Source organism: Battus philenor, unplaced genomic scaffold (genome assembly GCF_028537555.1).
Source record: "Battus philenor isolate CCGP_79_NKW_IND1 unplaced genomic scaffold, ilBatPhil1.0.hap1 SCAF_10, whole genome shotgun sequence".
Classification (NCBI taxonomy): Eukaryota; Metazoa; Arthropoda; class Insecta; order Lepidoptera; family Papilionidae; genus Battus; species Battus philenor.
In genome coordinates this window covers 14354831-14379173 of record NW_027181662.1, presented here as the reverse complement: position 1 = coordinate 14379173, position 24343 = coordinate 14354831, and the positions used below count along the sequence as shown (strand labels likewise).

The 24343-nt window shown below is 34.1% G+C and overlaps 1 protein-coding gene across 1 annotated transcript; it reads right to left on the bottom strand.

The window, feature by feature from the left end:
* Nucleotides 1–152: 152 nt before the first annotated feature.
* Nucleotides 153–13693, bottom strand: LOC137925349 (putative transporter svop-1). Its single transcript, XM_068768777.1, has 11 exons — nt 13583–13693; nt 11014–11175; nt 9552–9714; nt 8555–8676; nt 6886–7127; nt 6219–6370; nt 4151–4277; nt 2996–3130; nt 2052–2197; nt 1358–1485; nt 153–550 (listed from the first exon to the last, which is right to left on the bottom strand). The coding sequence occupies exons 1-11, from the start codon at nt 13635–13637 to the stop codon at nt 489–491; spliced, it is 1494 nt and encodes a 497-aa protein (XP_068624878.1). The 5' UTR covers nt 13638–13693; the 3' UTR covers nt 153–488.
* Nucleotides 13694–24343: the final 10650 nt, after the last annotated feature.

Here is a 24343-nt window from a genome sequence, read left to right as displayed (position 1 = left end):
AAAGGTTGAATCATTTTTATTCAGGACTTCAAATTATATGTTTAGCTTCAAAATTATCTATACTGTCATTGGTTTTTCAGATACATCTGTAAATTAATAGATTAAAAAAAACAATATGAATATATACGAAGGAAGAAATTAAAAGAAGTATATGTTTGTAGTTCATTTATTGATCAATACAATTCATTGAAACGTAAAATTTTATAAAAAAAAATGAATTTGTCAATTTATTTACAAATGACATTAAAAGTACAAGGAATCCAATACATATGTATAATTCGGAATTAAAAATTTTATCTAAATGTTGGAGTTAAATAGACATAGTTTAAAGAAATGTAGTAAGTAGAAATTGGGTCTTACTTCATACCATGTCAGTATTCCTACGAACTGTCTGTTGAGAAACCCATATATATGAAATAACTAACTTATAAATATGTATTAAAATATCACAGGTGGCATTTCATGTCTAACTGAACCCACTGAACTTGTCAAGATCCAACTTCTTTTGTTTTCTTCTCTGAAGGTAGCAAGAACCCAAGCAGCCCTCCAACTAAGAAGAAATGTTTTTGTTAAAATTACGTAGTTAAGAAAAGGACAAATATTTAGCCACTTCCGCACATGCAGTGGTAGTCGTGCAACAAAGTGCACCGCCCGCCAGCCCGCTGATAATTGCGCATGCGGCAAACAATGCGAATTACACAACTACAACCGTTAAATCACTCAACACGTGTTTCACTCCTCCACGGGGCATCTTCAGGAGTTATGTTACACCGATTAGTGCTAAACACAGAGTAACTCACATGAGTGGCATGAGAGTGCATTTGCGGAAGTGGCTAAATATTGCTCCTTTTCTTACTAAGGATGGACTTCCGCAAAGTAACGCCTGATTCCAATTAAAATAACGTAGTGTTGATAATCATAAAGTATTGCCAGAATGCTGGTTAAAAAATTGGTTCTTGAACACAAACAAGGTTTCATGTCATGATGTCATGGTTTCGTGTCATGATTTTTAACATAACGAAACTTTTAGTCTTAAAGTTTAATAGTAAAATTTTAAAATATTGATAATTAAATAAATAATTGTTATAAATTAAAAAGATTTATGCCGGTAGCATAAACATTTCTGTCTCCTAGATAAAGTTACTGATTTACCGATGTCTTATAACGCATTACACGAATAATGTGCGTCTTATCGATAAGGTAAGTCACACGGCTGAAGTGGTCACATGTATAAGGTGGAACACACCGTGGCCACAATGATTTAAACATTTTTTTGTTTTTAGCATCAAAAAAACAGACATTAGTGGGAATTAATAAAGAATAATTGAAAGAGAAGGAGTTGAAAGGGAGTTCATACCCATAGTTAGTCCAGCGAAACAGTAAAAGGAGAGCTCGCATTGATTTGAAAGCAGCTCTTTGAGTATATTGATGCCCAACACTGAGCTACCGCGTCCCACCATCAGCGTTAGGCATAAAGCCATTGCCCTAAAAAAAATGAAATTACCTTAAAAAATCAGTTAAGTTTTTCAGATTTTAAACTTAACCACAACATAAAAAATAATTATGTTACCTTGTTTATAAACTTATTTTTATTTAATAGAACATATAAACAATAAGAAGTGCCTGCACTGAAATATGACAAATACATTTAAAAACAAACGTGTGAATATTCTAGAACATTCCAGGTCTTTTTTGAATCATAATACTCTAGGGCAAACGCGATGAACTTTCGATCTGTGCTATATAGAATGACATGCTAATAATCATGCTATCTTCAACAACAAATATAAACTTACTTTTGAGACACTTCTGAATGTATAAAATGACTTTGTAAAGGCTGTTGATTGGATAATTAAGCCGTCATTATCATGATCATCATTTCAGCTGTAAAACATCCACTACTAGATATAGGGCTCCACATAAGGCTTCCATAAAACCAGTTGGTGCCACTTGCATTAACAAGTTCACTTAAAACGTAGGAGCAAAAATCTAGAAATTTCTAAGGACAATGATAAGTGCTCGTAGCAAAAATTAAATTAAAAACTACTAACTTCACGTATGTTGGGAAGACATCGACAGTGACTGTCGCAAGGAAGCCGTAGTTGAGGGTTCCTGACAAGTAAACGATGAAGAGCACGATGCTGATGATCCAGTTGCTGCTAGCGTTCACCAGTAGTCCCGCTGTCCCAGCCACGAGCTGAAATATTGTACATATATATATGGTATAATGGTACATAGAGAACACTGCTACCCATCCTCTGGAAACTTGATTGTAAAGAGGCAATCCTATATTATTAATGCACAAAGTGTGAATTATATATAACACTATCCCGGGAATTGAATCAGTGAGCTACGATCGCAAGTCACAGTTCTTACCACTAGGTTACCATTGCTTAAATATATATACATACATACATACATACATATGTGTGAGTGTGTGCACGTGTGTGATCAATAAAACTAGCAATTAACATACAGGGTGATTGGTTATAGGTGTAAAAGATTTAAAGGTGTTAATGTATGATTTTGATGTCAATTAATGTATGGTGTACCCTATTCAACTATAAAAAGATTAATTTTTGCATTATGTAATCAAAAAAACACTAAATGCTATATATTAAAGTTAATTATAATTTCTGACCCTGCGGCCATTGTACTGTTAATGCCTTAAATAATTACTTACATACTTTAAAGTTTAGCCTGTGACGTACCAATAGAAAAAAATACATAACCTATTTAAAAGTGTTTATAAACAGTGATTAGAAATGGGTGTTACAGCTTTATCTTTGCTGTCAAATGAGTAATACATTTCCTTCTTTAAAAGTTTGCAATCTATAATGAATGATCTATGTACACCTTAAAACACCAACATACTAGAACATGAACAAGATGTATGTACAATGAAAAAACTTTTACTGTCGTAAAATATTGACAACAATAATCAATTATTATAAATAAGAAATATTAGTAACTGATTTGAAACCCAAAAATATACCTGCATAGTGATTAGAAGGGGTTTCCTCCCGCAGAAAGCCATCACTACTGTCAGGATACCATTCATCACCGCCAGGAGTAAGTCTATGCCGAACACCATTATCATAGCGGTTTTATCCAACACACAATCAGAAACCTGGAAAATATTAAAACTACTACTTGATACAAGATGGCGTTACTGTTTATACTAATTTCGTAGCAATTATTATTAATTAAAAATTATATTTCTTCGAGTTAAATTTTGTTTAATATTATAATTCAGACAAAAAGAGATTTGTACTAATTTTCTATAAATACAATCCCAGTGGCAATTCCCGTTTTTGATTGCCTATCGTACATCCCTAGCTTATTGTGGGAAAGAGAATTTTACATTTTTAATATCTTTTTTTTCTTCACTTTCTTCTTCCATTCTTCACATAATTGTTCATTCACTCTTTTAACGTAATCTAACATTCTCATTCATTCTTATTCTTCTGCTTTGGTCTAGATCAGTGATTCCCAAAGTGGTCTATATCGACCCCTAGGGGTCTATGACAACCTGCAATGGGTCAACGTCAGCGAAAAAAAATTTGGGGGTCCATGAAATAAAAATGGGGGTCCACGATAGTGGATCTCAACACATACACTGCTAGTACCTATTTACTTACATCATACTATCTTATAATATCAAAACATGTACATTACATTACATTATTCCATATGTTTATAAAATTGTGTAAGTTGTGGGATGTTGGTATTCGCTTTGTGGTCGCAATACATTTTGAACATACACTAAACTTCACTTCTACTAAATTTACAAAAAATCAATATCAGGTAAGTAGGGGGTCTACCCAACACGGAAAAACATGGCAAGGGGTCTACGACACAAAAAAGTTTGGGGAACTCTGGTCTAGATCTTTCCGTAACAATGTATCACAGTCTATTCTCATTTTATTAGAGTCTCAAATATATATTTGTATTACAGATGTATATTTATCATAGTATATAACTTTTTGGTTTTACTTTGTTTAAATATCTTTATTTTATTACCTTATTTTGTTACTGGCATATAAAAATTCATACGTATGATGTAGTTTTATGTCTTTTTATCCACCATTGATGATGCAAGAATTGGACATCCTAACCAATGTAAAACTTTTTAATTTTTTAACATTACCTTGTTAGCGCCTGCGTTCAACGAAGTCTGTAGCATCTCACAGAATGTAAAATTACTATCTCCTGTCTCACTCGCACGCATTATACCATCAGATATATACGGCAGCCATACCATGTACGGATTTAAACTGAAATCAAACCAACGTACATTAAATACATTTTAGGAATTATCAAAAGGGATATAATTTTTTTTTAAATAATGAAACATTTTTAAGGAATAGATCAGGAAACAGCCAGCATTTTTTAAGTTATTTGGTCACTTTATAGATGGATGTTCTACGCTTCGGTTTCTGATCTTCTCCAAAATTTTAAGACCACAGCAGTCATTTGTTTTATTTGCTATGTGTTCCACCTACCGTTACTTCAACTTTCCAATCTGCTAGGCTTTTTCTTTATTAATTCTAATTAGTATCGCTAGTGTTTTTTAACAGTATTTTTTTCGCTTTTATTAACGCAGACAGTTGGGAGAGGGTTGTCGCTATTTTATACAAATCTTTCTTCTCCTAGCTGCTAGGCACGACAGCGTTTTATAATTTTATTTAATTTTTCTTACACAATTTTCTCTTATGGGTAAATACAGCTAAAACTTATACATAGTAATAATACAATTTGGAAGTTTTACTCAATTATATATTAGTTGGTACATTATTTTATTTCAAGTCGCTGCTAAAGCGCTAGAAACCGTTATATGCCTTGAGATTTAGGACAATGTGCCGGCCAACTCATCAAAATATTGTGCTGTAGATTTTTTCATGAGAAGGATCGGTAAGTTGAACGGAGGTATATTAAGGTTTTCACATAAGGTCACGTGATTAGGTCTTTTAGATTCGAATCGGGAGCAGTGTCCGAGTAAGTGATAAAAAGTCTGTACTGTGGAGTCGTTACATTGGCAAGTCTCATTATCGATTATTTTAAAACGGTGCAGGTACTGCTTGCAGTACCCGTGCCCGCTTAGTAGTTGTGTGAGATGGAAAAATGTCTCGATGAGTTTTCGTAGTTTGTTTATGTCGGTGAGTTTCGAAAGGAGTCCTATGGTATGTCGACCCTGAGCCGAGGTCTGCTGGTCCGGTCTTTTGACCAAGGTAAAGTGTAGAATCTACTAGGCTATTCGTTACTTTTGGAACGGTTCATATCATTTCTGATCTTGAAAAAAAAAATTCTAAGTATTTGTAATTAACACACTTTTGTTTATATTTTGACTGTCCCTAAGGATAATGTTAAGTCTGAAAAAGACCACTTCAAACAGTTTATAGTTGTTTTTAGACAGGCTTCATTTTCTTCTTTAAAGCCTATAGGTGCCCACTGCAACAAATTAGTCTCCAACAAATTAGATAACATTACAAACATATTAATATATGTATAAATATATTTATATTTGTAATGTTATTTGCTGCCATTTTAATATATCTGAGAAAAATTAATTTATAAAGAACAGAAGGAACGAAAGAACTACACCAGGGCTGGTTTAACCATCTCCAAGTGGACCTGGCAACAAAAAATACCCAGAAAGACCCTAGAAAATCTAGTGGAATATATCAGGAGTATCGGAAAGATATATCTTGGCAAACAACGGCGAAGGATAGAGCGTGATTGAAGAGGATCGAGGAGTCCAAGACTCAAAAATGGTTGTAACAACACAGAAAGAAGAAGATTAATTTATAAAATTATTCTTAAATTCTTTTTAAGACGATCAAAAATATGGCAAGATCAGATTCAGTTTTAATCAAAGACACTTGATATCTCAGATGATTTTTGATTATATAATAATCTTCGCTTAGATCTCATTTTACTGGCAACTAAAAGCCATCACTTTTTGTGATATAAATAACTAATAGATTCAGGCGTTACTTTACGGAAGTACATCTTAAGTAAGAAAAGGACTATTATATAGCTACTTCCGCTATGCAGAAGTAGTCGTGCAATAAAGTGCACCGCCAGCCCGCTGATAAATGCGCATGCGACAAACAATGCGAATTACACAACTACCACCGTTAAATCAATCAGCACGTGTTTCACACCTCCGCGGGGCATCCTCAGGAGTAATGTTACAGATGGTATAAGTAACTCACCAGAAATATACGATGACAAACATAAGAGACAGCAGCAAAGTCTTGCTCAACAGTGGAGGCTTTAATAATGGAGTGGTTTGTGAGATAATAGACGACCACAGACCCTCCTTTCCTCTTCTTGCACTTTCTTCATCTAAAATCAACGACTCCACCTGTGAAACGAGAGGAAATATTAACAACATAAACACGTTACATTATAACCTTTACTATCTCCGTAAATTACAATGCACTGGAATTATAGGTGATACAATAGTCGTTATATGGCGTGCCAATTGACACGCCGCGTGACTGTCGGAACCCTTTTTTATTTAGTCAATATTTGCATTCTGTCTATAGCAGCGACGTGATTTATATCACAGTGTTTCATTTGAGTTAAAATAGAGAACATATCAACTCCTAAAGAACCTTCATCAGTAAAACAAACATTATAGATTGAAAAAAATAATTATTCATTCTTCTTCAAATGAAGAATTAAATTAGTGTTACTGGCATGCCTATAATTTATCATAATTCAATTTAAAGATACAAAAAATATAAATAATGAATCAATTGCGAAATTATACATCTTTGAGTCGTTTAGATAGTGCGGAGGTATAAGGTAAATAAACATGAAAATTTGAAAAAAGAACTAGTAAAAAGGAGGACAGATTAAAAAGAGAATACAGACCTTAAAATCAACATTCCTTCCTTTATTAACCGCGTTAATGTCACGTAGAATTTCCAACGCCATTTCTTCTTCTCCAGCGCTGAGCAGATACTTGGGACTCTCGGGGACGTAATGAATGCCCACAGCGCTGAGGGCACATGGCATACAGTACGAAAGGTTCAACAGGCGCCAAGAGTTGAAGTAGATGCCGAGGAATGGGATGTAATAGGAGAACTTAAGAGGCAGTACCGGGATCGTAAAAACTGTAAATTAAAATGTATTTATTTATAACATATTGCTTCTTATAAATATACAAAACATATGTATATGTAGCTTTCTTGTTTTTTTTATGTCCCCCGCTTTTGGGGGCCTCTCGTACCCCTATCTTTGGTGGGACAGGGACTTTACGGGCAATTTATTTTTTCACATATTTATTATTTCCATTCTCTCCTTTCGTTCTTCACATATTCTTTCAATCTATTCTTTCATGTCACATTTCTGCTATCTTTCCCTTTTACTCTTACTCACTCTTACTCTTTTACTCTAGCTTTCTTGTTGTGTTCTGAAATTTATTACACGTAATCATAGTATGGATCGGAAAATATATATAATTTAACAGAGGTTTGTCGATCGATACGCAAAAAAAGAATCATGTAACGTATCAGCTGTCTCTTTTCTATTTAGCGAACATCCCTTAGTTCTCTTGCGAATGGAATTTATTAAAATTTTCTCGGCGTTGGAACTATTCCTACCAAATTCCAAGTCTCTAAGCCCTAAAACAAAGAGGTCAGTGAAATACGGACATCACAGACCCCAGCTAAAAAATGGATCAGTCCGAAAATGCAACTTTTCAGGACAGATGAACTAAACTAAACATTGGATTAGATATTGGTTTATAATTAAAAGAGCAGTAAATATATTTATAAGAACACAATTGTATCTGCCATGCATAGATCCAACATGCCGAATAGAAGTAGTTTTACTTATGTCGTAAATAATCTTTTTATTTTGGTTTCTACTTTAGATTGTTTATTTAGAGAAAAAAACCATATCTTTGCGTAAATCCGCCATTTTTAGACAGATAATTGTGAAAATCTATACAAGGTGCATTGGACCTTGTAGACTGTAAAAACCCGATGAAAATGAAATCGGCGATTGTCATTTATTCGGGGGGGGGGGGGGCGATATAGATTAAGACAGTAAAAAGTGATTGTTATAATTACTAATACAAACTAGATGCATAAAACTAAACGAATGAATTTCTTTCCATCGGTTAAATATCTGAATATTTAAATTTGATGTTAAAGTAGAAAATGGCTTATATTAAAAAAGAAAATGTCTTTTAACACGTTCACTGCGGCTTGAGGCCGATTCAGCCTCATGGTAGACTTTGCACTGGTGCGGCGCGTAAAACTCGTGTTTTCTCTCTAGTGCGGCGGCTGTTTATACTCAACCGTATGAGGTATGACAAAGACAAATATAGCTTTCTTTATGTCTGCGAAGCATTGACTCAATATTGTAAAAAAAATGATTGAAACATGAGGCAGAGAAGGCCTCAACCGCACTACTAGGAAGTTCAGCTTAAGGCTGATTCGACCTCAGCCGCACCAGCTGAAAGTTCTTTAAAATTGGGCCCGCAGTGAACGTGTTAAAAAAGAAAATGTCTTTTAAAACAGTAGTATTTTCTTACTTGCCATCACTCCGGTGCAGACGAGGAAGATGCTACTCGTGAGGGCAACCAAGAGAGATCGCTTGTGGTGAGGCGTGCATTCACCCAGTAGAGTAAGAGCAAGCGCATATGTCCCCGCGACTCTAGACCAAAACACAAAAACAAAACATGATATTTTCCACTAATAATATACTTGTTCTACTAGACAATAGTAAGAAATAACATGTTGCACAGGAAGAAAATACGGGTATTATATTCTATCCACATAAACAGTAAATGACATAGCCCAAAGAATTGGTAGTGAGCATGCCATATTCAAATCCATACTTTCAAATAAAATATCAATCGCTGTTAACCTATTGGGTTTTTAAATATTTGCAATCTACGAGATCCAATATGCCTTGTCAATTTTTCCTATAATTTTCTGGCTAAAAATGGCGGAGATAGAAAAAGTTATGTTTTTTTTCTCTAAATAAACAAGGTAAAGTACAAACAAGAATAAAAATCTATAAACAAAATGTTCTTCCAAATATAAATATTCAAATATTGTTCTGTATAAAATTAGTTTTTAAATTGTAGATAATTTTGAGTGAATAAATTTCTGCGAAAAATAGAATTTTTGTGGATTTATCATTTTATACGGTGTGGGCGAAGAAATGGTCTTAGGAGCTTTAAAGCTTTGGAGTGAAGAGCTTGAACTGTCAAATGCATAGTATGCCGTTCTACCATAAGGTGGCCGACCTTATTAAGGTCATTGGATATAGGCTATTTCTAATCGGACTTATTGGAACTCTATGGAGAATGTTCAGTATAAGTCATACGGCTGATTCGTACATTTTTAGACTAGTTTCGTGCTGAAATCGCAATCAGTTTTAATATCCTTCTTCTTCTTTTAAGTAAATAGACTCTCAGTGCAAAGTCTCCCTCAAAACTTGCCACCTTTTCGGTCGTTCTCCGTCTTCGTCCGTCTTAAGCTTTCTTGGTCTTACAGTCTTACTATATTGTATTGAAAACTCACCCACATGAAGACGCGAACTTGAGCAGGATGAAAACGATCCAATTCGGTGAGAACGTAGCAAGGAATCCAGCTGTGAAACCGGAGATCAGCTCCCAACGGAGTACCCTCCGACGACCCTTCGTATCGGCCAAGTAGCCCCAGAAATGGGACGACAGTATGATACCTGCAGACATAGTGGTTTAAGAACGTTTTAAGTAGAAGAATGTTTTCAAAATGTAACCTTCTGACCTGACGTTTGATCTCATAAATACATAAGTTACATTAAAAAAGGTAATTGCGTATTTTATTAGATAGATGCAATAATTTAGTTCTTTAATATTAAAGTTACTAATGACGCTCAACATTTTTCAAACTGGACACTCGCCAGAAAGAATTGTTCCAAAATTCCGGACATCTTTCTTTGAGTTAATGATACTTCCAATCGTAGAACAATGGTCGTGATGACACCTTTGAATCGGGAATGAGGAGATCTGACAGAGAATAGAGATCACCAACGTAGCTTGTAGAATTGTTTGTCTGAAGTGGCAGCGGTCGGGGCACATCACGACCACATGAGGTAGACCGACCGACCACCAGGTAGACCGACGACATAATTAAGATCACGGGAAGTCGCTGGATGGTCAGACAGCGCAGTACCAACCATCCTGACGATCTCAAGAACAAGAAATAACTTGTCGGCTCACCAGCAAGTGATGGAAGTCATGCCGGGGTCATCAGGAAGAGTCATCGATATCGTACCAGCGCTAGTGTTAGTCACTGACAATTCTATTGGACCTCTGTCTTAATTACACATGCACTTTAACATGCATACTGTGATTAAAAAACTAAAGTAAAATTATCATTTAAAATTAGGGAACCTAGGAAAAAAATGTACCGGGCATTAGGAAGCCAGGTACATTTTTTTCTTAGGATGGTAGGACTGTCTATTACATTTTTCAAGCGTCTATTTGTCAAAGGTTTAACTATCTCCGAGTAACACTATTTTTGTCAAACGCATCAAGTCTCGATTGGTGCAAAAATAGATCAATTTTTTTAAGAAAAAAGAATCTTCAAAACTCGACTGATATTGTTCTGCAACCACTTTATTTGCTTGTTTTGGCTTCATACGACTTCTGGCTATTCAACGAAGTCAAAAATCAAATTTGGAGAAGTCGTTTTGACACGATTGAGGAGATAAAATCCGAATCAAAGAAGGTCTTGAAGGTTATACCGGAAGAAGACTATTCCAACTATTTAATTAAGGACTTAGAAAAGTGTTAGCGAAATTGTGCTTGATAGGACGAGGATTATTTTGAAGGGGATGAAATTAATATGGAAGAATAAATAGAGTTTAGATTTTATAAACAAATTCACGTAACTTTTTTATCACAGTATTATAGCACCAAAACAAAATAACAGTTTTTCGTTGTCTTTTTAAACAAAATGCTATCACAAATTATGCAAAACTTAGCCAAGGACTTACCCACTAACGGAGTTGCAGCCATCAAGCCTTGTTGAGAGCTGATGGTACCAAGTTCGCAGGAGCTAGCCGTCACCAGAAACGAGACGGAGAAGATCTCAAACACCATCCCCATGATTATACTGGATACAAGCAGAAGCATCCGGTAGTTAAACTTTCCGAATCCTGTCAAAATAATAAACTGAAAGGTACCAGCTTATATATTATAGAAAAAAATAATATTTATTGGAATCAAGCGTTACCTTGCGGAAGTCCATCTTAAGTAAGAAAAGGGCCAGTATTTAGCCACTTCCGCACATGCAGTGGTAGTCGTGCAACAACGTGCACTGCCTGCCAGCCCGCTGATAAATGCGTATGCGGCAAACAATGCGATTCACACAACTGCCACCGCCAAATCACTCAACACGTGTTTCACCCCTCCACGGGGTATCTTCAGGAGTTATGTTACACCGATTAGTGCCAATCTCACTCACTCTGTGTTTGTGGCGCACTTTGTTGCACTACTACCACTGCATGTGCGGAAGTGGCTAAATATTGGTCCTTTTCTTACTTAGAAAAAATAATATATACAAAGTATAGATAAATATGCTGTGATATAAAAAGCAATGGTAATCACGAATGTAGATGAGAGAAGTAACGCTATATGTGAAAGAAGATCAGAACGTGAACAATGAAAGATTTTGTGAAGAATGTGGAGAAAGAGAGAAAGAATTGTGAGGGAAAGAAAGGAGTAAGATTAAAAAAATATCCGGAAAATTATTACATCAAAATATAATGCCCCTGACCCACATATGGCAGAGGAATAAATTAAAAAGATAGTACTACCTGATACAATCGTTTAGTCTAGGCTAGTGATATTAAAAGTAAATATTGTCTTAGAGAGTTTTTAGGTCGCGTACAAATTATGACATGAGTAATACGTCAATGGATATATAAAAGTCTTCTTGTATATGATGGGTATGATCATCATTTCGGTGGGATAGATTTCCAATAAGACTGGTGATAAGGCGCATGTTTCAAGCGTTGGTCGTCGACCTTGTGAATGGAGTACCTACGTTGCGATTGCCAGTCTAGTGCCATTCTAATACTAGCCAGAACTTAAAGCCTTCTCCCCCCACTTTTTCTGTGCGCTATGTGGTGTATACTTATAACTATAGATATATATGATAGAAATACAGACGTGTAGAAGGTAAGGTAGATATAAGAACAAGTTTGTTATAGATTTCTTTATCAATGAAATATTTAATTAATGGGAATTTCACTGCGAATTGAAGCAGAAATAAAAAGATCCCCAGAAGAACCAAAATTACCAATGTAGCGAATTTCTCGTTTAAAGTTGCAGTAGTTGGGGTACATCGCTCGTGCAACAAAAAGATTTTAAATAATGGCGCATAAATAATGTGTGATTAAGAATGTATTGCAAAGCAAGTGTTATAATACCAATTTATTTAAAAACATCTCTCGTAGAATCTCAAGTTTTTAGTTAAAATATGTAAATACAGAATTAATATCGGAGGCACTGTCTCATAATAAAATATCATAAACAATATTCAAACTATAGAACTTATGCGAAGAAGGTGTGGGGCGGCATGATATACATATAACTTAATATATATATATATATATTTCAAACACTAGAAATCTTTTTCTCAGACCTTATTTGCTATTAATTTATATATTCAGTGGTGATCTATTATTATAGTGATATATTATAATTTAATATTAGAGGGACCGGAAAGTAATGTCGCTTTCTTAAGTTATTTCACACAACTACATTTTTAACAAGTTTATATTTCTTATCAACATTTTACTCACCTTCGTTATCAATAACCTTTTGTCATCTAGTATACAAATCAATGCCGGAGCGGTAAAAATCAATCGGTTTTTCTGTAAAATATGTCGACAGAAACGACATTACTTTCCGGTCTAATACATATAGATTGTCGATTTAAACTTACATATCATATAAAGTTATAACAATCATATCAATACTAGAGTAGAATGTTAATAGACATTAAAATAGAAATTAGCCTGATCAATTTATTTATGTTATTTTTCTATTTAGATCATTTATAGTGGTAACTTGTGTAAGTCAATAAAATGAATGCCAGAACCTGAAAGGTTAAAAATGAATCAAATTCGGCTGACATTCTTTAATTGAAAATAAATTTATGAGGATTCTAAACGATTTCTGTTCCAAGAAGAGGCTGGAATAACAGGGGCAGGTCTTTTTGTGATTTCTTTGACGTCATTTATGTGTTAACGCCTATAAGGTCACGCTAATTTTACGTGATCAATTAGCGTGACCTTTTAAATCGAATTGAAACAAGAGAGTTGTAAAATAAATGAATCTAATTAATTTTTTTAAGCATTCTATTTAAATTACAAGTTTCGTTAGAAATTAAGGAATATACAAGAAATAACAAACAAACAAAAATTAAAACTTTTAATCGAGACATAAAATATTACGCGTGCCTTGGACGCAATTATTGATGTATTTGACCTAATATATTTTTTAGTTCAAATATATTACACATAACCTTTCAACTGAACAAATATCAAAAAATCCTACCGGTCATCATCAGAGCATCTTCGAAGGACACCTTCTTCAATTTACTATTGCTCATTGTGAACGCACTCTTACACTTTCCCGAAATAAAAACTTTCTCAATGAACGTCTCATTCGTTCGCACTTCACTAAACTATCACGCGCTTGTTTACTAGATCTATATAACCCACTAGGCAACGGCGTAGTGTTGTCTATGTTCCATTTTTTAAATATCGATTATTTTTCTATCGAGTAAAAACTAAAAATTTATAATATGTATATATTGCCAGTTTTAATTGGCTAACAAAATATAAATGGGTGATAAAAAGGTTGCCGGAAGTCGCTGGACGTCGGCAGCGAAAATACCGGTCATTGTGACGATCTTTGTACGAAGCCTGGGTCTTATAGTGGGCTTCTATCATTAAATAGATAAAGTGATCTCAAAGATCATCACCACCATTCCAAGGTTAGGTGTAATTAATGTAATTAAGGTAATTAATCGTTGTCCTAATCGGTGAAGCATCTAGTAACTTCATAACTCTAACCTGTTTTAAAATTAGTAGTAATCCATTAGTGTTTTATAGTTCCTTCTGCTATGTGTGGGGCAGAGATATTTGGGGTAAATGAGTTTTACAAATTTTTTAATTATCATTTATATATTTCATCCTTGACAGTAACTTTTATGCATTCCCTTTGTCCATCACATCTTTTCTCGTTTGCAAATCTTCTTCCATACATTGTTTTTCTTACCACATCTACATTCTTTGATCACGATTTTACATTACATATAACAGATTTTTATGACACATTTTAATAATACACTTTATTTCAAGTTTTACAATTATAATTAGAAACCAAAGATTTTTATCAACAATTTTGTTTATTTATTGCGAGTCTTATGAACCCTTAGCATCTAGGGTCGGGTCTTATTTTTATTTATTGTGATCTGCACCACTTTTTTACAATACTCAAGGAATGTAGGGCGCAGTTTTTCGTCGCCTACCAGAGAGGCAACACTTTCTCCTTCTATCTTTCTCCCCATCTCGATCTAGAATCTCGATTTGTATTAAAACTTTCCTTGGCAGACTCATACCAATTTATAAGTCAATCGAAAAGCATAGCCGTCACTGTTAGCCTTGATATCTTTGAGTTTCCGGAATTCTATTTAAAAATTACGGAATTCAGAAGGGACATCCGTAAATTACTTTTTTTTCTACCGCTAACTATAAATTTTCAACGTTGGTACATCACTTGACGTTATACATCATACAGTTTAAAACTAAACCATATCTAAACGTCGTAAGACTTTGGTAAACTTTGTGCATACAGGAGATAACAATGATTATATTACACATATTACAAAATAATTTTAATAGATTTATCGAAGATAATAAATTTATTGCCATTTTTACACGACTTGCTATACATATATATGTATATATATATATACTTTTGAACAGTAAGTGCTGGCCACAAAAATATTCAATGTGTTCGAATTTAGAATGTTTAATGAAAATTAAAAAGTAATTTATTTCGTATTTCAGTTACAAATCGAATGGATGCTTAAAGATGAAATAGTTTTAGTTATGGCGTCTCATAGCATCGCGTTAAGCGCCAAATCCGATTTGCGAAAATGATAAATGTTTTAATATAACCAAAAGATTTATTGATCGCGTATTTTAAAAAGTTAGCATTGTTACTCGATTGTTATTTACTTTATCCAAAAAAAAATATTTAGTCTGTGGGGTGGCCCCATCCTAAGAAAACTTTTGATGATGTAAAAATAAATATGACTGAACATAATTCATGTATCCATATGAATTATTTTTAGTCATATTTACAAAGATAGGGACTTTTACAATGTGATGACATTTCAGCCTAATACAAAGATATATATGGGGGATTATATGATAATCGCCACGCGTGGCAGATGGGTTTGCGATCGCAGTGTCATATTATAGTACCTAGAGGACGCCATTGCCCATCCTATAGAAACTTGTGAGCAGCGGAAATATCATATAATTAATGCACAAAGTGTAAATTATTTAAGATTTAACTCCAGTTCTCTACCACTGGACACAAAATACTCCACTAAGAAGTTAATGATTTTTTAAGTAATAAAACAGCTAGGAAATTTCTCTAAGTACGAATATTGTACAAGGATTATTCGTAAAAGTGATCACAGTAAAAAAACACACACACTCTTTTCAAATCTGGGTATATTTATTATCAGTAAATATATGTTTCTACCAAATTGTGCGTATGATATATCTATACATAAGGTATCGTCGTCATCATTATCTTTTCAGCCGTAAGACAGTCATCATTGAACATGGACTCCTCCTTCATGTATTTCCAATAGGTCTTTTCTTAATTTTTTCAGCCGATGGACGCTACATGGCACAGAATTCCTCCAAAGATGGCCACGATGACCGGTCTTCGTGTAACGTGGATTACATTATCTATCTACCTGGTATGGAGCCTCCACGCATACATAAATAATAATTGTAAATTATTAATCAAGATAAATTTATAAAGTAAGAAAAGGACCAATATATGGCTACTTCCGCCATGCAGCAGTAGTCGTGCAATAAACACAGAATCTTCTCTCTGTGTTTGGCACTAGCACTAATCGGTGTAACATTACCCCCGTGGAGGGGTGAAACACGTGTTGAGTGATTTAACGGTAGTAGTGTAATTCGCCATTGTTTGCCGCATGCGCATTCACACACGACTACTGCTGCATGGTGGAAGTAGCTATATATTGGTCCTTTTCTTACTTAGTTTGGACTTCTGCAAAATAACGCTTAAATCCATTAGATATAAATTTATAAGTATACAGACTTCATTCTTATGTAAGAGTAAATCTGCAAATACGCGTAAATGCCGTAAACGGAGGCAATGTTTGAACTGTTTAGTCTCACAGTTAGATGTGCCACTGTATGCATACAGTATATTTCTTTGTGTCATGTATATTATCTCATGTTTATGTTGACTGATACGCTCGTAATATCTGATGAAGCTTATTCAAATATAAACGTATGATAAACATTCGATATCAGTTTGAATAATATCATTATTTTTAATGAGAAATCGTTTACGAAATATAGTTTTTGTAAAACTATTAGCGGAAGAGTAAATTAAACACCCTTCAATAATATATTTAATGGAATCAGGCGTTACCTTGCGAAAGTCCATCCTAAGTAAGAAAAGGACTAATATTTAGCCACTTCCGCACATGCAGTGGTAGTCGTGCAACAAAGTGCACCGCCCGCCAGCCCGCTGATAAATGCGTATGCGGCAAATAATGCGAATCACACAATCGCCACCGTTAAATTACTCAACACATGTTTCACCCCTCCACGGGGCATCTTCAGGAGTTATGTCACACCGATTAGTGCCAAACAGAGTCTGTGTTACGACTACCACTGCATGTGCGGAAATGGCTAAATATTGGTCCTTTTCTTACTTCAATAATATTTAATATAGCTTGTAATACCTCGCATAAATTAAATTCAAATAACATGATCAAGTGTAAAAATGTAGAGAAAGTATTTTCATTCTTTCACGTCAGTCGGTAGACACCCACTGTAGGTATAGGCCTTTCAGAAAAAATAGTACAAAGGCCGGTCTTGCACTTGCGACCTTGGGAATTATGACGTCGATCCATCTAGTGGAAGTTCTACGCGCACACAAGTTTCAATTGTCATTTTTTTTTTTGAGCACGGAAAGTATTTAAATAAAGCTGTCGTTGAAAATAGTAAGCAAAACAATCATTATAATAATTAATAAGATATTGCGCTTGAAGTATGGATTGGTTCCCTCGAACATCTCGACAATTTCCGGTCTTAGATTGATTAAAAATTTATTGATTACTTAAAAATTTTAAATTTTACTCTTCAAAGAGATTGTACGCAAGATCTACCTTATGGGCTTAAAAATAGATGTCCTTTTACTCTTCAATTACCGCACAATAACTACAAGTAATTACCGAGTTTTCGTCTCAATTTGATTCTAGCTTCTAACAAAATACGGTCATATTCTTCTGGTTTCTCTGATGACGTACACACATAACTTGATACATATATGATATGAATAAATGTGATAGTGCGTATGATTTTGTATAACAAAATTCTGTACAGCACTATACTAGATAGGCAATGTCATATATATATATATATATAGAAAGAGAAGAAAACAGGTTAAGAAAATTTGGCCTAAGTTTATAATGGATGTTTTTAATTTAAAAATCAAGATGGCGTAGTATTTTAACGGAATTTACAAAGAAATATTTAAATTATGTTTGTTTTTCTTTGAAAAATTTTTCCCAAATAAAAGTAGCATAAGTTACTACTTATTACATAATCTACTTACCAGCATAAGTCCCGATGTATTCGATCCAGCCATATCAGAGATTATCCTGAACAAACAAACAGATGTAAATAAGAACAATGTAATTGTGATAAATATACCGTATATACTCGTATACATGTGCATGTGTTGAAAAACGATTATTTTATTATTACAGACACACAAATTCAATAACATTTTCATTCATATACATATATATATTTATATATGTATTTACATACATAAATATGTATATATATGTCTATATATATATCTAATACATAAAATTCTCGTGTCACGGTGTTCGAACTTGAACTCCTCCGAAACGGCTTGACCGATATTTACCAAATTTTACATGCGTATTCAGTATGTCTGAGAATCGGCTACTATCTATTTTCCATACCCCTAAGTGATAAGGGTGGTCCACCCCTAAATTTTATTTTTAATTTTTTAGACAATTTTTTTGGTTTTTATTTATTATGATACAGCATACAAAAATACATACAAACCTAAATTTTCACCCCTCTACGATCAACCCTTATCTTACATTTGTTAATTAAAAACTTTATTTTTTTTTTGCAAAACAACGTTTGCGGGATCAGCTAGTATATAGTATATATATATATATATATATATATATATATATATATATATATATATATATTACCTATTATGGATTCCTTTTGTTATACAAGAACTACTATAATAGATATGATAACTTCGCTTTACGTAAATAATTATCTTATTCTGTCTAAAGTCGCTGAAGGCATGCAAACAAGGCTTTATGTTTGTGCATGTATTATTTCGCCACGCAGTAGCTTCAAGTGAAGTCAGTATGACGCGACGTTTTTGTTCTTACGCAATGACATATGACGTCATATGACAGTAATTCAACTGTATCTAAACTGAAAGTAAAATTCATCAATATTTTAATATAAAATAGTGCTGCAGTTAAATCTTACAGTTACTAATCTGAAAATCCCGACCGAAGCCGGAATAGATATTTTGTATTACTTAAATTACTCTTTAGAAGGGATTATCAGTTTCAGTTGCAGGAATAGATCGCAGAAAGGAACATCTCATGATTTATGGACAACGAGAAAAGTCGCGGGACCTTTTTAGAGTACTACAGAAGGGTCATACGAGAAACCATTAAAAGGAATAAGTAGGCAATGAAACAAGTATATAACACTAGACAAGATAAATATTTAAATCTATAATAAATGTAAAGAAAATTGAAGAAGAGAATAAAAATGAAAAATAGTATATAGTAAAATAATTTAAAGAATAAAAATAAAGAATAACAGAACAAAATGTAAAACTGAAATATTCTGGTGGGAAGGCGACGAGTGAAGTGATGATTGAAAGGATAAATAAATTTGTGAAGCATTTGTGGAGAATAAAAGATATTAAGACAAATAAAAGATGACACAGGTTAAATATAAGATGCTCCCGAAAACAGGAACCATTAAAACAAAAGAATATTACTCATGGCCGTTCAAGCCTTCACCATTTTGATCTCGCATGTGCTGAATAGCAATATAAATTTGTTAAATACAAACATTCCGTAATATGTTTTAATTGATGTTAATCACCTTAGTTTGTATCAATGTTTTGGCGTTCAGATAGTGTTAATATGCCAAATTGTACTTGATATTCAATAGAATTGATATTTATTTCAACATTTTATTTTTTAATTTAATGACGATTGTTTGATAAAACAAATCTTTCGGATTTTGGTCTTTATCTCCAGTTCCTCCTGAAAATACAATTGACTATTTGATATTTCCCATGCGCTCCAGTGATTTTTTGCGTTCACTCAGTAATTCAAACAAATATAAACTTATTTTTGGAACATCTTAATAGCATATTTTTTTAAAAATTAAAGAATGAATAAAAACAGGCAGCAAATAGGGGCTGTAGCCTCCCATTAAAGCTTTTATATCTTTTCCCAATCACCCTGTATAATGTGATCATTTCGACACAAACTAGTTTTTCATCTCTCTCCTGCAACGGCGAAATGCTACCGCTAGAAAAACATTTTATAAGAAGCAATAGTTAAGACACTGTTCTTACTCAGAACAAATATCGCCCAAATGAATAAGGTCAAGCTGCAGTGGTAGGTGATGACAGCTCCGATCACGTTGACGCCGCTCAGAGACATCAGCCGTGCCACCATCATGCGGACTGGTCATCAAGCCCCTGAAAGATTACCAGTGGTCGTCTGGATCAGTAAGAAGAACACCATGTTGGCCATCGGGTTCGCGAGGCTCCCAACCAACACGCTGCTGACTGCTCACGTCACGAAGAAGTTATCAGCACCGCACTGCGCCAAGAGGATAGCGTCGTTGTAACCATGTTTATATCGGTTATTATAAACCCGAAGACCAGACCCGAGTATATTGTGTTCATAGACATCGAGGCATCGCAAATTTCCTGGAAAATAAAAAAATATAGATCAGAGCCATCTAGTGTTAGGTAGCAAACATAATTAGCTTTAAAATCATTACCAACAATTTTAATTCCATCCGTTTCGGTTTGGTTCCGAATGACAGCATCACAAAACCATATATCCGTTGCACCACCAGCTAGTGACTTTAAGAGGAGATTAACCATGTAAGGAAACCACATCAGGAACGTTATTTCTGTTGAAAACAATTGTTTTGTTGGTTGTATAATTTTCAAAAGATGGCGCTGTAATTAAAATTTCATTCATTTATGGAATGAATACCTTTATCATAGAGGAACAATACTAGCGTACCTTTAGTACCAATTAGTTTTAACATATCAAAACTAACCAACAATAAATACTTTGATTTAATGATAGATAAAACTTTTCAAATAAATACGACTTTACCCAACAATTTCTTCCTACGCATAAATATTTGCGGGGAAAAATAATATCTAAAAAACAAAGCAACAAAATGTGAATAAAACGGGTATCTGGTTTTTTTATAAATCAATGTCAATAAACCGCCATTTTAGTTGTACGAACAATTGTATTTTGTACATTTTCTATTGCATTGATCTAATTTTTTACCATCTTGGACAAATGCTGTTTGTCTGTTGCCACAGCTGCTTAGGGTTTAATCAACCCAGACCACCGAGGTCTCCCTGAGCAAGAGTGTCTTTCCACCTTGTGGTCGAACATCCTACGCTGCATTTTCACGTCCATAGTCTTCACTCTCAGCGGCCATTTGTGTTGCATGTCACCTGTCTCTTTCTACTTCAGCTTGCCTATACGCTGAGATGTGTTGGTTTCTATTGTACCAACTGCATATTTATTATTCGATTTATATTCCGAACATAGCTCTCTTCATGGTTCTCTGATCGACTGTGAGTTTACAAACGAGGTTCGAAGTGAAAGCCTACGGTTCACTGGTTTTAGTAAATAGAAATGTCCACATAAACTGTCCTTCCCCCAAAGATATCTTGTGCGAATCCAGAAGAAAATAATAATCTTGTGTATATTAAAAAGTATTGACAATAATAATTGACTTAACGACAGTGGCAACGATCGAAATGCCCAAGATCCAAATTCGAATCGGTGTTCGAAATTTCAATTCAAATGTGATCCAACATATTAAAAGTATATAGAAATTCTAAGTAATTTTGTCCTCTGTGAACCAGACGATTATTTTCTCTTTACTTAAAGTGTGACGTGGGTTGGCAATAAGGAGATAATAAAAATTTTTTTTTTTTCGTTATATTATTTATTACATAAATAACTGTAATCTGCTAATTGTTTAATTATTTTTAATGGCGCATAGCACAGGAAGTTATGATTAAAAGTATTGAATATTCCGATACAACTGCATATTATGATATTTTTAAGTACAATAATTTTTTTCTTGATTTGTACTTATACTCAAATGGTTTTTGCAAGTTTCGCAGATGCAAAGAGGCGCTAAGGGTATTTAGCTTATAACCTCTTTTAAGGTTGCATAGCTCGAGGTGTCTCTGAGAAGCTAGAGCTCAGGTCGCTAGGTTTTCGAACGGGTGAGAAATGTTTTGTGTCTTAAAGTTGTCGCGTAGTCTGAAAACACAAGCGTGTGTCTTGGTCTCTAGCGCGGCTTTTAAACGTACCAAATCCGATTGTTTTATATGGTACCAGTTGGTACCCATAACCAACGAGCTTGTGTCTTGAGTGGCGTAGTCAAAATGATCAAATTCAAACAATAATTAGGAGAAATTATGACGAGGAATAATCTTTCGTAGATTTTCCCAAAATTGTTTAGTAAGTTAATAGGCCGATAACACATGGGGTTGTTTTCGGGTTTACAGGGATTTGAGATCTTATTAACCCTCGCAATCTTCTGCTTTTTGGAATATAATCCGTTGGTCATAGCCTCGTTAAAGATGAGGACTAGGACCTGGATGATATGAATCGGAAGGAATTTGATTACTTTATTGGTAATACCATCAGAGTGTGGTATTTTGTCCAGGAGTATATTGTGGACGACATCTTCACCTTCGTCACACGTAATCGGATCTCATGAATCTAAGAGAAGCTCTCGAGAGCTAGGGAGAAGGCAGGAGGAGCATTGGTATTCAAATCTGTCGGCTAGACATTGGACCTTTTTCACGTCCAGTAAAACTGATGTCGAACCATTCGGATCTATGAAAGATGGCATGGACGAACATAAGGATCATAAGGAGACATAATTGGGAATATTCCAGAATGCAAAATGTGACAGTTTGCCTCTAGCTGGAGTTTTCTATCACTGAAGTTGACTAAAATGCCTGCGTTTCGGTTCAGATAGGAGTAAATTAACTAGTAGCTGGTTAACAACAAATTACTTAATACATTTAGCGATAAATATAGTCGAAAATAATTAAAGAAGTTTGTTAACTGATAAGAAGTTAGAATGTATTGTGTTAATTATAAAATATTTTTCCTCTTTCTTTAAACAAAATTAGATTTTATAGTTGTCAATACAAAGATTTGAAGTTTAAAATGAGGGAACCGGTAATGTAAATAAATATAACTAATACACGATTTTATTATTATAACTTAAGAAACAACATAACCTCACACTTATATTCCGTTGCAATTTTGAAATTATTTAATAAACTGCCATCTAGTGGCAAAAATAGCAAAATAGTTTTTGTGCTATTTGAAATAAAATGTATATCTTTATTTTTTAATACATACAATAATATAGTGAGATTATTGATCACACAGTAGTTACAATAAACAATAACTACAAATTAAGAGACGTAAAAACACAAAGTTTGATAGAGTGCAATGTTAAGAAATTTAGTGTCATCTAACGGGGAATAGTAAAAGTTTCAATATTAACGAATTTTAAATCTTTATAATGATTGCAGATATTTATTATTTCAAAATCAAACATGGATAATCAGCCAAAAATATTTAAGGAAGACGAATGAAGAACTACTAGGGGTAGGTTGAGTATTTTTTAAGGTACATTTCAAATAAAGTATACTAGTCATAGAATTATTATAACTTTTTACAGAAATAGAATGTTCTTTTTATATTTAACTTATATATATTGTTGATCTCTTAGTATACCTATTACGCACATTAAATTTTTATACTAGTAAACGACTTGAAGACGCAGACGGTGTTTAGTCTAAAACTTCTTCTAAGATGGCGGAGCTCCAGGACTCCCTGGCTCCCGGCTCGAGCAGTAACATTTTACAATTCTATTGAAACGCCGCCAAGATCTTGGATTGTTCAAGAAGACTGTCCATGTAGTGCCTAGGATCAAGGACCCCCACTAGGGGACTACTTCCGTAACACAAGTTTAGCATTCTAACTAAATGGCAACGTCGCTACTTATTAGTTGCTATATCGGGCTAATTTTACTGCCACTTCGAAAAACGTTAACGATGGGAGAATTGACCGTAGAACCTCCAGCAATGATTCTATCTAAAAAGATCGATTTTGACGAGATCTGAGAGATCTGATCTTGAGATCAGATCGGGACTCTGTGTTTGGCAATCGGTGTAACATAACTCCTGAAGATGCTCCGTGGAGGGGTGAAACGCGTGTTGAGTGTTTTGACGTGTAGTTCGCATTGTTTGCCACATGCGCATTCGTCAGCGGGCTGGCGGGCGGTGCACTTTGTTGCACGACTACCACTGCATGTGCGAAAGTGGCTAAATACTGATCATTTTCTTACTACGTCAGATACCTGGAATATTACATTCAATAACCTTTTCAATTTCATCATCCATGGCACCAATAAATGATAACACAATAAGGTTTGTCCACCTGTTAATAAATAATATTGAATAGTGTGAATGTTTCTGAAATAGACCCAAATGTTCCTTGGCTTAAAATGTCTTCATATACAGTTATAATATTTTTTGTTTCATTGGATACAAGCAGTAAGGTAATAGAAATAAAATAATTTAGACATAACCTTAATATATTTATTTTTGTAAAATAATTTGTTTAATTAAAGA

Coding starts and splice junctions, on each gene's coding strand:
- LOC137925349 (XM_068768777.1), bottom strand. CDS start 13,637: ATGAGCAATAGTAAATTGAAGAAGGTGTCCTTCGAAGATGCTCTGATG. Junction 2,198..2,995: donor CCCTTCTAATCACTATGCAG/GTATATTTTTGG, acceptor ACAATATTTCAG/CTCGTGGCTGGGACAGCGGG. Junction 1,486..2,051: donor GTCTTCCCAACATACGTGAA/GTTAGTAGTTTT, acceptor CATTTTTTTTAG/GGCAATGGCTTTATGCCTAA.